This window comes from Sitodiplosis mosellana, unplaced genomic scaffold (assembly GCF_009176505.1).
Source record: "Sitodiplosis mosellana isolate CC-2019 unplaced genomic scaffold, AAFC_SMos_1.0 Smas_scaffold_6226, whole genome shotgun sequence".
NCBI classification, from domain to species: domain Eukaryota; kingdom Metazoa; phylum Arthropoda; class Insecta; order Diptera; family Cecidomyiidae; genus Sitodiplosis; species Sitodiplosis mosellana.
In genome coordinates, this window is record NW_022601467.1 from 18,645,139 (window position 1) to 18,659,338 (window position 14,200).

The following is a 14,200-nucleotide window of genomic DNA, read 5'->3' on the forward strand; positions in this document are numbered from 1 at the left end:
TTTTTCACGGCATTTCCATATCTTTATGTGTGATCGCGAACTATAGTGAGCGGTGGAATAAAAATGAGCTCGCTTATGATTGCCAATGATTTACGTTTCCTTGGGCAATGTACTTGCCGTGGCAATGTTGGTTGGGTGCATGTATATATATATATGCTAATCGTTCCATTTATTGCCAAATCATGTAGCATTCACCAAACTTCTGGTATTACTAGCGCATTTCTCATTTTATAGTTGTTTAAAATGAATTTTTTAAGTGATTGAGAGATATGAATGCGAGGAGATGAATGAAAACGGATAGAGGACCTTGCACTCATCATATATTTCTATCAAACTCTTTGCGAGAGAAATAATGAGCGCATGAAAAGTTTTCATCAATTTTGGATGCATTTAAATTTGTTGGATGTACGAAAAATTAAATCTATCTGTGAGTGAGCGAGAGAGAAGAGTGTAGCGAAGTTTTTCTCGTTTTTTTTTTGTTGTTTGCCGAATCAAAGATCCGAAGACCGTAAATTGTAGCACCCTCATGCGCGGATGCTACTGCTGATGATCATGATGATGATGTTGGCAATGGCGGCTGCAGTAGTCCGTTGTCGGCTATACAATTTAGTATTATTCTAAATTCAGTTATGTTATGACTTTTTCAGGCCAGTTCGTCGTTCAAGTATTGCTTGTTGGTGTGTTGATGTGTGTGTAGCTTGTTAATACACGAAGTTGTTTCATAATTTGATATACTGGCTAAAGTGATTGTCGGTTGCGAAGGAAAATGAATGGCACAGCATCGCATCATACGAAAGTTATATAAATCTTTTTCGCATCCTCACACTCAGTGGTTTCTCATCGGCAAAAGAGTCAGTGGCTCTTGCGTTTTGCATGCAATATACACGATGGAACGAAAGAGCTATTAGCTTTGTACTCATCAAAATTTATGTAATTTTCATCTATTATAGGTCATTTAAAGTTGAAATTATTATTTTTTTCTGCAGTGCCGTTGTGTGCTGTTGCTTGGCATGGATCAGCCAAAGCGGAGCGAGACAGCAAGAAAGAGAGAGTGGTAAAGATGCAGAAGGGAAAAATGTCGGAAACTTTTCGAAATACTCGAAAATCATGACGTGTATGCAGTACGCAAAATGGGCGAATAAAACATGTCGAAATAAATGTAATTAAAGCGTAAACTTTTTTATCAAAATTTTTTTTTTGTTCGATGGCGTTGCCGTTATACATCGAAAAAAATTGATTCGGTTTAACAAATTTGTTGCGATATATATCCAGCCATAAGCGCTTCCATACAACATATCATCCACATTCAGATCATCGTCCATCGTATTTTTTTTCTCTCTCTCTCTCTCTCTCTCTCTCTCTCTCTCTCTCTCTCTCTCTCCTGTCTCTACACTTTTGGCTTCTTTAATTAATATTAGATGAGGGCTATTTTCGTTGATGGTGCTTTCTTTCTCCCTCACCGAATTTTTTTCCGTCAAATTTCTGCTTTCGTTCTCCTTCCATTCGCATGTGCACTTAAGATGATTTTAAATAGCATTTATGAAAGTTTCTGGGAATTTTTTTTCCCTCTTGTTTGGTTGTTTCTGGTTGCTGAGACGAAAACTCTATGGAAAAATCTGGCTTCGCCAGTTGACTCTTCAATATTTTAGTGGTTTAAAGTGAAAAGTAAGCAATTTTTAATTATAAAATTCAGTTTCATCACGTTCAGTTTTCATTTCCATGTGGATTTTATGCGGGTGTAATAGATACATCTATACACATTTCTTCTGGCATATCCCGAAAAAAGCAGCAAATTAATTCGGAAATATATAATTGATGGGAGAAAAGTTGCCTAGCCTAAACGATATTTGCGCATTTACAATCAGATCGACGATTTTTTTTTCTCGCTTGCTTATTTTCGGTGCACGACATACACACACAGAGGAAAAATACCAATTGAAAAGCCAGCAAATTATAACGATTTGGCTTTTTCACGAAATCAAGTAACAGTCTAATGATGTTAAAAATCGATCAATTTTCTCTCGTTCGTTTCGTCGTTGCCATGCATCACATTATATTTGAACCCGTGAGCATAAAAACGACTTATTAAACAATCGCCGAACAAAACGATACAAGAAAAAACTACCAAACAAAACACACGTTAAAAACGTAACACAGTAGGACGGTACCGTTCAAAACGAAACTCCGCTGTGCTACACATTACCGCTGTGGTACGTTTTGTTCGGTAGTTTTTTCTTGTATCGTTTTGTTCGGCGATTGTTTAATAAGTCGTTTTTATGCTCACGGGTTCATTTTTGCTTGATCATTTTGAATGGAAGATATGCCGAAAAATGTGGCAGAATGACTGTTTTATAGTATACACACGAGCACACACACACGCACACACACAAACCACTATGATATAAAATTGTTGAAGTCGATGCAGTCTATAATAAATTCCTACGAGTCAATTTATGCGATAGAAAATGCGAATCGAGAATGTTGAATTTATTTTGATTTCGAAGATGATGGAAATGTATGTTAATTCATTGAAATGCTTCACAATGTGTACACATCTATAAATGTGTATTCGAGCGAGCGAGCGAGCGAGTGAGAGACGAAAGAATGAACGAAACCGAACGGAAAACGGTAAAAAAAACAACAAAGCAACGGAATTTTCGGTGCACGATGCCAACTGATGATGAGGACGACAGAGAGAGAGAATCGTTTTTGATGGGATTCAAATGAATTTTTTTCTTTCAGCTGGATAAGAGTGTGTGTGTGTGTGTGTGTGGAGTTGTTGGCATTGTTACTGTTGCGCTTCGGCTTCATTTATTCACCGCTTCGGCTTGCTCCTCTCTTACTCACTGTCTCTTCTTTTTCTTTTTTTTCTTGAATAACTGTCTAGTAATTATGCAAATTAGAGCGCAAACCAAGAGGGAATCAAAAATTGAACGAGAAATTCTGAATGTGCGCGCGAATACATACACACAGAGAGAGAGAAATATTTTACGGAATTTAGTAATTGCCGCACTTTTAATGTACGATTACATGAATCAAGAAATATTAGCCCTCCATACTTTTTTTTTCGGAATCCTCCGTCGAATTTCTGGCGAACGATTTTTTTCCCATTAAATATATTTTGGGTGCCAGTCTGATATTGCCTGTCTGTCAAATCGTTGTGCGTTTTGCCTCATCATTTCTCTCCCACATTCTTCCTCTCAATCGTTCGATTCGGCAATTGCCGTAGTGGTTTTTCCGGTTGGCTGGCAAAATTCTGCCTATTGGCGGATGCTGAAACGGCTTTCAACTTGAATTTTGATTATAAAATTCAAACATTTAATATGGTAATTTGGTTGACGAAATTTTATCGAGAAATAAAATGGGATAGTAGCCGTAACGGCAACAACATGCTGATTCCGGGTGACGGCTGTGTGTGTGTGTCTGCGTATTGATACGCTGAATCGTAATCAAGGCTCATTCCTAATTTATTTTCCATTTCAAACCAAACACCAGACCGTGTATTTTGTGATGAGAGTGAAAATGTCTATCTATCTACCGTACGATCATGACTAAATCACTCCAATCATAAATGCATTGGGAAAACGCGAAAAATCAGTGTGCCGCACAAATGACGGAAAGCCCTTGTGCAATCAAATCCACCAATTGATTTTGTGGATTTTCTTTGATTAAGCTTGAATGGGAAATGTAATTAAATGTGAAATTCCATCGGAAAATGCGCATAAAAGTTCAAAGTCGTCATCGTTGCCCAAGAAGAAAAAGAAGAGCAACAACAAGCAACAAGAAGAAGATGGGGACGCAAATGATGATGATGGAGAAGATAGAAAGTAGAAAACCGATTCAATGGTTCTTTTCAACTTACCGGCATAGTTTGACTTCCGTGTAAACTCGTAATGGCTGCTTGAGCTTCTTGATGAGAACTAAATTTAACAAAAGCACAACCTGAAATGATACAAGAAAATGGTTACGGATTTTGGGTTAGAGAGCAAAGTTCAAGTTCAGTATTTGTGCATAAATAAATTTTTAATTTATCATCATTTTGTTCCGTCCCTCCGACCAACTGCTCATGCCAACAATGTGTTTTCATTCATTGAAAGGTAGAAGTATTGTAATGGCCATTATGTTCAGTGCCTGTTGAATTTTTTACCGAACTTTTCCGAGGCGAACATACATGGGCAGAAAGGAACAGCTTTGGTTTCAAAGGGCGTTTTACATAATTCATGTGTATTTAACCCCCCTTCTACCACATTCAACCGACATACACACATAGATCGAGAAAGACAAAGACACTAACACTCGGACACAACGTATCAGGAATATGCATACCTTTAAACGATAAACACTAAAACTGGTAACCGGAATGTCGACCATATGAATCATAATATTCTAATCGATTTAACAGCAATAAACTGAGATTTATTGTCATCGTGACATAAAGAATGGTTTAACCCTTTTTTCTCATCGTTTCATTAAAATCGTTCCAACAAGAGAATATGCGTAAACAAGAATGGTTTTCAATTTAAGAAAAAAGCCAAGTGTGCAAAAAATTCACTGAGCTATGTAATACATATACAACGAAAATCGTGAAAGGCACTTTTCGCCTGACCCAAGCATACCAAATATCTTTCGATGTAGAGAAAAAAGACCTTTGTTCCACCTCTCTTTTTCTTGGTGATTCTCTCTCTCTCTCTTTTTCATGAAATTTTTAAAGGAGATCACAATTTGGCCGCTTACAATGAATTTGAGATGTCCTTTATATTTCATTTCATTTCGCATTTGCCTCATCCTTTCGTTCGCATTTTGTGTCTATTTGGACACGAGGAATTCGGTGACATCAAAGTGATTTTGTATACTAATTTGCACTGCTGTTAAATGTTTCATCTTTACAATCCTTCCTTGTCGTTGGCGTTGCCGTTATCATCAATGTGGTATTTTTCTCTGTGTATTTCCCTTTCGTTCTTGTTGTTTTTTATTGTTTCACTCTCTCTCTCTTGCCCGCCAGCTAATAATTTAGGATCGGCTCTCTTATTTAATATATCATTGAATTTTCAATCGAATTCTTCTACTTCAAATTAAATTGAACTATTCATTGAGTCGGAACCAATAAGACTAAAATAAACTGAAATGATAAAAGGGCGAATAACGAATCCTTACAAAACGAGAAATACACCAGAGCGCGAGTACGAAAGTAGTGAATCGGATACGGGAAGGAAGGGAGCAAATTGCTCTTGTGTGTTATTGGAACAAGAAAATGAAAGGAGGAACAACTCAGTTTTCTGTTTGTAATGAAATTCGATTAAAATGAAAAGGGAACGGGAAAAGCGGAAAAGTGAATTGAGCGGGATAGGGGAAGAGAGAAGAGAGTGAGGAAGAGAAAAATAAAAGAAGCAAAAAAAAACACGACGCACATACCGTATTGGTTTTATATCAATTGTAGAAGTCTAGCAAATGGCAAACACAAAGTAAACCATAAATACACCAGGTAATTGTGTGTATGTAACCAATTCAGTTAGTGAAATGAACATGGAAACTTGAAACGAAGCCATTGCACAAAAGAACAGCAAAAATATTAATTAGTTTCATTCAATAATTAGTCAACGGTGGCGATGGTGCAACAAAGTTTCACCATCACCATCCCCACCCCGCATCATGCGGCACTTGTCGCCACTGTGTCGTCGATCGAAACCCAAAGACATCATCGATCCAAACTTCAAGTCGAACCGAAGAAAATTTAATGAATTTTACCAATAATAAATAAGATTTACTGCAATATATCAAACATGTAAGTTCAACGTATAGCCAAGTGCAATTCCCGTACAATGGACGCAAAGAATTCGGAATGAAACAGGTGGAAAAGTAAAAAAAAACCAATGACAGAAAAGATAAATGATGAAAGAACACGAAAAAAATAAATCTAAGTATATCGATGGCCATTGGCCATTGCAATTGTAAATACTTTTCCAATTCGATTAATTCGAAGAAATTCTATTACACGTGCTAATAAAAGACGATTTGATCAAAAGCTGTATCCTTTAGTTCGATTTTGTTGTTTTTGAGAAAAGGTCACACATTCACACACACAGAGCAATGAAAGTAATACGCTTTCGCTGTAATAAAGTGGATAATTTTTCCATTGAATGTTTCGAGGATGTTCCGACTTCCGTGAAAGTTCAATCAAATCAACGAAACGATAAATAGCAGATGGATGGATAGAAGAGCCAATGAACATGTGTATACGGCAAAAACTGATGAAATTGAAACCATGAAAACAATTATACTCACTCTCAAACTTCTACCATGCATCTTTATGAATAGGAAGTATTGTATATTTGCCTAAGAAACTGATGTACGATATCTTTTCTTGTATAAGCTCATTTATTTTTACCGCGGTGATTCAAACCGCCTTGAGCCATCCAATAGAATTAGACTAATTTACTGATTATTATAGAACACGAATGAATTTCCACAGCTATTCTCGAACTATGGCTATGCCGCACAATCTCATTCATAATCGAATACTCCGAGGTGTAGATAACATGTTGATATTTATAGAGCCGAAAAATTACTATCACAAAATAATCCGAAACGCGTGTTTCGATGTTCGCTTCGCTCTCATTCATTTATTTTTCATGTGGATCATCAAATATGCGGATAAAAGTTATGCCATAGTGAATTCAATCGAATCCAAAAACTATGCAATTCGTCATCAGTTTGACGGACGTTACATACAGTGAGCGTACTGTGCCAGACACACACATACACACACACACATTCTCTGCAACTTTGTTATCAAGTGTGATGAACAACGTAATTTCGACACCTGAAAGTGTATCAAAATATTGCGAATGAAAGACAAGAATAGCGAATGAACAGCATGATCAAAAAAAAATGTTGAAAATTTCCAAGAATGTTAAAGTTTTCAAGTACAGTGTGTGTATATGGTATAGAACTGCGTGCGTGAATCAAGTGAATTACACAAATGTAAAAAGTTTCGAACGGTGGATGGAAATGTTGGAAAGGAATGTGAACACGAAAAGATAGAGAGAACAAAGACAATGTTAAGGAGCGCCGTGACATAATCGTGAACGATTCGAACGAAACCAAACCAGCCAGCCAGCCAGCCAGCTCAACCGGAGCAAAGTGAGCAACACCAGCAACGGAGAAGTGAATTTCATGAAAATGAAGAGATCGCTCAAAAAGGCAAAAGTAACGCGAAACGAACGAACGAAACAAACATATATCATAAATTACGAAGTTGCGGCGAGATTAATGTAGAGCAAAAACAAGAACGGAATCGGCGCATTTTAGTGAAGCGAAATAGATGAGATGAGAATGAGCGAGTGCAAGAAAATGGAGAAAAAAAAGCGAAACTTACGTAATTTATTATTAGTTTCACATTACAATGATACACAACACCATCGCCACTGCCTTGTGAAAAGTTTGAAGATTTCGTTCATTTTCATCGTCAAGAAATTGATGACACATCTCTATATGTGTGAGTGTGTGTGTCGGTGACTTACTTCTTACAAAATAAAATGGCTACGAATAAAACCCGGAGATAGAGATATGAAATATTGAGAACGATGGCGACGGCGCTGATAGAAGAATGGCGTAATGGCAAGGAGAGACAACAAACAGGTACGAATCGCATTACATTTCTTCGAGATTTTATTATGTGCGTCGCCATGATAAAGTGTATAATGGCTACAATACATTCGTAGTATTGTATTGCGACGGATTATATTGTAAAATATAGGAAAATTGTTTCTTCTTCCCATATTTATTTTTTTCAATCTTAGTCGCATTTTCTGTTGCCTTTTACTCCTTGTGTAAAATGTTGCAGTGCGAAAATAAAAGGAATCTCTTCATTCGCATCACCGGCGTGTATGCGTGCAAAGATAAAAGCTTGCTTGTAACTTTGAAATGCTATGGATTCATATGTAGTGTTGTCAGTCGTCGTCGTAGTGTAGTCGACATACATTACATACGATACAGCATATTTCTCGGATAAAACGTCTTGTAGTTTTAACAATATAATTTTAAATGTTTTGCTCTTCTCTCCGCATCCAATTGCATACGGCTCTCTGAGTTACATACACCGTATAAGACGACACATAATTGCATTATATGACTGAACACGAATGCCGTCGTCATTTGAACAAAGTTTCCAAAGAACTTTACTTCTTCCGAAGCTAAATTACACATATTATGATTACATTTTCTCTCTTTCACAGCTGCCGAACAAATAGTTTATTTCTGACGAAGAGGTGAAGTGGCGAACGAACAAGAGCTAGATAGAGACGGTGTGTGGGGTAGATTTCTCATCGTACAAATACGTATACGAGACGACATATTACTTGTTATAGAAATTTCGACATAAAATGTCGCCATTTTGCCGGTTGTCTCCACTTAGTTCACTAACTAGTGAAACATCATTTCACATGTGCGTTTGACGGAGTGAAGAGCTATACGGATCTTCTTTTTTTATTCCTCTTCATTCCATGTGAATGAAAATTGGAATGAAAATTTTTTTCTTCGAAACCATATCCGAGGAAAGAAAGACGAGCGAAGAAAATGAGGAAAAAGAAACGCACACACACACATTTGATGCACGACAAAATAAAAAATGTCACCAATAATGTAAGGTTGCGAATGGTGGGAGTGCGATATGATACATTGACATTTGACGAGTATGTTACTATCAATGCTTCGCGTGTTTCATTTTACAGTTAAATTTGCTAAAGTGTGCATTGTTGAAGAAGTCGAGATGAGGCAAAATTTAAGCAAAATTATCGAAATAACAGGAAATGAGTTTATTGAAGCAGGAAATTAGGTTTTTGCATTTCTGCAAAATAACAACAGCAACAACAACAACAAAAACACGAACGAGAACGAGCGAACGAACGAATGAGAGAAGAAGTAAAGCGAGACAAGACTGGAGCGAGAGGTATGCTATAAGGAAAAAGCGGTAGAGGAGCATCATTCAGCAAATGAATACAAACTCATCATGTGTTATTTATGCATACTTAATCTTGCGCTATCATCCAGGTCAGAGATCTACGTACGGAAGAATCGGGCCGTGTGGCTCCCGACGATATTTTTTTTCTGTCTCTCTATCTATTTCTATCTAGTTTGGCAGTCGACTTCTTCTTCGCACCATCTATCCCCCCACAGCACGCTCACTCGCTCAGCCAACGATGGATGTGAGTGGAGCATACACGTCGCCATGTTTTGTTGCACGGTTTCGCTTAAAATTTATTGTTCGTAGTTCAAAGTTACATACAGATACGCACACTTCACAAAATACTATTTATCAAACGTTGCGTTCGACGGTAGTAAAGTATATAATTTGTAATATCATTGGTGCGAATCGTGTGAATTTTATACATGAAATATGCGGTTAATACGCTCGCCTATTATGAATGCATGCCTATCAAGTCTTTCAAAATTGTTTAGAATCTTGATAATAAAGCCGGCACTCGGCACTGAGGCTCCTAGTATCGCAGCCCAGCATTCTCTTTCTTTCTCTCCCTCTTCGAAGAATATACGACAAATATGCACGAAATTTAACACACTTCAACTTTGGCGCTCCATCACACGAAACAAACTCGAAACTATCTATCTCCTATTTGCTTGTCGGTGTGCTGTGTTTATTTGGTGGAAAACGAAAACACATATAAGACGAGAAGAATAAGAAGAGGATGAAAAAAAATGATGTATGCACAATAAATGTGCCTATAGGCTTTAAATCTGCACTGACACTTTAAAAGTGCTATGCTAATGCTTGCCATCATCACTATTGCTGTGCTCATCCGTTCTTCTCATTGGTGCAAAATATTTTGGCACACTATCACTGTTGCGTTTACAGGACCAAACCGGAGCAAAGTATTAGCTGGCATATTTATGTAAACGACACTAATGCATGACAAATTTAACGCATATGGCGTTTGGATATGGATTGTGAATAGTGCTTCAATGCCCGAAAACGCTCACAGTTCGGATTATGATGGTGGTGGTGATGGTTGATGGTGTTTATTATGCTTGGTATGGTGAACGGGTTCAGAGGCACCGAAAGACAAATCCAAAATCTGAAATTAATTATTTGTTACTTATTGTCGAGAACAGTCAGTGTATGTCGCTGTCATTCGATATCATAAGGTGTCATGTTCACTTGACCACAATTCTCGTCTCGTCAAAAATAGAGGTTATAAAAACATACCCTCACAACCAAATACAGAAGAAAAAAACAACAACAACAACACCTATATGTATGTAAATGAATGCAAAAAGGGAAAAAACCAAAAATAAAATACCAAACGAGAGAGAAGAAATGCCAGTGAACGAAATAAAATTGCGAGTGCAAATGAAAATTCGTCTGCACCACAAGCATCAAACATTCATTTCCATGGAGCAGATTAAATTAAATAAATTTTCGGCATGAAAAGAAGCGATTCGATGTGTGTGGCCAAGAGAGAAAGAAAAAGAGTTAAACGAAAACCGATATGCTTTCTTCTTTATTGGTCTGTTTTTTTTTGGTAAGTTTCTGATTAAATTTACTTTGGTTTTGTCACACATAACGCGCCCAGACACTGATCTTCAGCAGCCACGGATTATGTTATAGACAGTGCGCGTAATTTTCAAAAATACCGAATGAGCAACTATTCACAATGAACTAATTCCATCCGTTTCACTATTCGATACCGACAATTCTTGATTCTCTGTCTGTGGATAGGAGATGTGTATGGGTATGTATGTCGACTTATTATGGAATTTCCACACTTGGTACAGAAGCACCAACGTTTATTAGTATGTCTGTATACTCAGGCCACTCTAAGTCAATGCACAAAAACAGTATGGATTAAATCTATTTACACATGGATAATAGAGGAACTTGATTCGGATGCTCGATGGTTGGCTGGCTGGGCTCGTTCGATGTATGGTATGCATACGTGAAAACATATTTTGTTCGCATATTTTTGTTTTGTTTCTTATTTTCGTTCTGTTTCTGTGCCTCTCTTTCTCTTGCTTTGATTGACGAATGCGGAGCGAAACGAGAAGGTGCATGTGTGTATGTGTGATGGAGTGAGAGTTCGAAGAAATGAGCGGGCGAAAATGCGAACAACGCTGTATGGAATTACGAGAGATGTAAAGAGAGAATGAGCTAAGAATTGAGCCATCTGACACATGCACAAATTTTACTTAAGCACAAATTGAACTGACATACATCGTACACGCATGGCTTGGATGATGTGGTGTGGTGTGGCGCTTTTTGCAAATTGTGTTTATTAGAACATCTTTTCATTACAGAAAACAGAGTGCCGAGGTTCCAAGAATATGGTCGTTATCATTGTTTCTGTTCGTCTATTATTTTCACTCCAGTCTCACAGAGAATAAGAAAACTGATTGCAAAAGGAGAGCCAGAGAGAGAGAGAGAGAGTAAGCGGCGGTGGTGGTGGCGGCGACGACGATGAGGGCAAACGACGAATTTGTTACCATACATTCGCTCCTCCCGACCGACACGATAACTTTGATATTCCATGTATGATATGATTCTATTTGGAAATTTTAAACCATTTCTGAAAAGGCACCATAAATATGGATCTAATTCAATTGATAAAGCCAAGAATGAATAGTAAAGTCAAATGTATAATGTGCCCGATTGTTCAGGACTTCAGTGGCACTTGCATTGATATAAACGAACCGAACATACCGAGCAAAAATGAAAAGAGAAGCACAGCCTGGAGTCGACATCATCATCGTCGTCGTCGTCGTTGTTGACGGCTGGCGAATACACAACATATTCAAAGTCGTACTTTGTGTTTGATGGTGAACATACACCAAGTTACCATATATGAAAAACACAGAGACGTCATACAAGCAACGGCTTTTCATTTTCATTTTGAAGAAGCAACAAATTTCTTCATTTTAATGCTATTATACAAATCACCCTCTATTATTACTGTAAGTTCCCTTTTTCGTCTTGTTCTCTTTATCTCCGTACTCATATACACACAAATACGATAGATATTTTTTCCCTTCTTCGACTTTCTTTTTCTCTCTCTCTCTCTCCCCACCTCGCTTTCTCTTTCTCGTTCACCGTGAAACTTTTCTTCTTTTCTCGTTTCGCATGGGATTTACGGCAGTGTGTGGCAGCATTCATGGGCTCCTCATTTGAGCCACCCACATGTATGTTTTGTTGAAAATTGTTTCAATTTATTTCACATACTATATGCCACATACACACGCACGCACGTTTCGATATTTCATTTACTCGCGTATATATATAAAGTGTTGTGTATCATTTTTGCAACCATTTGTTATCGCGAGGTGACTTCTACATACATACACACACATATTTGCATGTGTACACAACACTGAGCCATTCAAGTAACATTCTTTGCAATTCATCACAAATGGAAGGAATACACAATATTACACATACACGCACACACAAAATCCCATACGCGCGTTACGCGCACTCGCTTGCAAAAAGTCTTCATTCGAACTATTGAATAGGATTTCGAAATGGGGCCGGGATTCATTTTGTAAAACATTCAATCGCAGCAAAACTTATTAACACAAAAGCCAACAATTTCGGAAGAACTTTAACAGGTGCTTCCACAAATCCACTCTATAATTTCCATTTCGATAAAACTATTTTAGCATCGTATTGCGCGTTTTATTCGTTGAGCTTCTAAACCGCTGCAACAACCTCAAAAGGAACAATGTGGCCAACCCAATGGAATGCTTGATTTAATTCGAATATAATAATCAGTTGTGTTGCCATGAAATCGAGAACGTGTACGCATCTCATGCAAATTCATAATTTCCCATTCGATTCGAATTGAATTGAATGGAAAATGGTATGGAACAAATGGCAGGCGGCACAAGTAGAAAATTGCGGCACGAACATTTCTTCAGTACATGAATAAAAGCACATCAATTAATGTGCATCTCAATTGTCGCTGATTTAATTTACTTATTTGTGTATTCGTTTTCAATACACTCTCATCGTTTCGATAGTGTTTCTGTTACGCGAAGAAACTTCAACTATGGACAACAACAACAATGAAATAAGAGAAACAGTTTCTCGGGAGTTAATATTTAGACATAAACATCTGTTAAATGGTGTACTGCAAATGGCATATTGAACTGGCAACAAATGGTAAATGCATTGAAAGCATCGTTCATGGTGAACAAGAACAATAGTATGCGAACAGATAATTCACCTTGTATTTTGCATTTTCGCAAATGGAATATAAAAACGGAAATGTAAGCATCATGTCCGAGAGCTCCATCGAGTGCTCCAATGTGCTCGTTGTGAACAAGAGAAACACGCAAATTTCAACAGGAGTGAATAGCATGTGAATAGCGTGCACCGAACGACCGAACGACACACACACACACACACACACACAAAACGATCTTGAGGAATCTTCTATTTTTAGTGTGCTAGCTGTTAACGAACAACAGTGTACAGCACAAATCGACCGTATTCTTCGGAGGTTTAACGAAGGAATGAAGTGAAAAAGAGAGAGAGAAAAAAAAAGAAAACACGAAGCAAATCTTAGTAGTTAAAGGTTATTTTACATGTTCAATGCAAAGCAGCAACCCACAGACAATGCGATTGAGAAATATTGTTGTTGAAGCAAATGGCTGTGAAAAGAGCATTGCCGCACAAAAAAGCTGCAAGAAATTACACAACAACGGAACTGTGCAAGCATGGAAAAAGATGATGATGAGAAAAAAAAATAGAAAGAAAGATAGGAACGAAATGTAAAGGGGGAAAAAAATAACAACACCAGGAACCAAATTGGTAGAGTCCAATGTGGAAAAGTTCATCATAATTGCCTCGACAACAATATAGCGCCAGCATAACGGCCAAAGTAACGACTAAAAGCCATACCGAAAAAAATAACAACATTCGCATGAAATACTATTGAAAGTAATGTGTTGTTTTCTTGTGCTGCTGCTGCTGCTGCCGCGCGCATATGTTCTGCTTATATTTCCATTGTTAGTTCATGCAATATGTTTTTTTTGCTCTTGTTTGTGCGCTTTGGCCAGGCTTTTATGAAGCTGTACAAAGAAAGCACATTGTTGATATTAACCATTTCAATATAACACGTCGAAGTTTTACGCTCGGCTTTTGTATCCATGCACTTTGCTACGGCTTTTTCCTTTTCAATTTTAGCTTTCCGCA

The 14,200-nt window shown here is 37.5% G+C and overlaps 1 protein-coding gene across 8 annotated transcripts in view; it reads right to left on the bottom strand.

Moving 5' to 3' along the window:
• LOC129579316 (CUGBP Elav-like family member 4) overlaps positions 1-14,200 on the bottom strand; it is a 337,351-nt gene that overhangs the window by 33,671 nt on the left and 289,480 nt on the right. For all 8 annotated transcript variants that reach the window (XM_055469281.1, XM_055469280.1, XM_055469279.1 and 5 more), the window contains one exon: positions 3,863-3,942. In XM_055469281.1, coding sequence (XP_055325256.1) covers positions 3,863-3,942 — 80 coding nt within the window. The remainder of the gene's footprint in view (positions 1-3,862; positions 3,943-14,200) is intronic.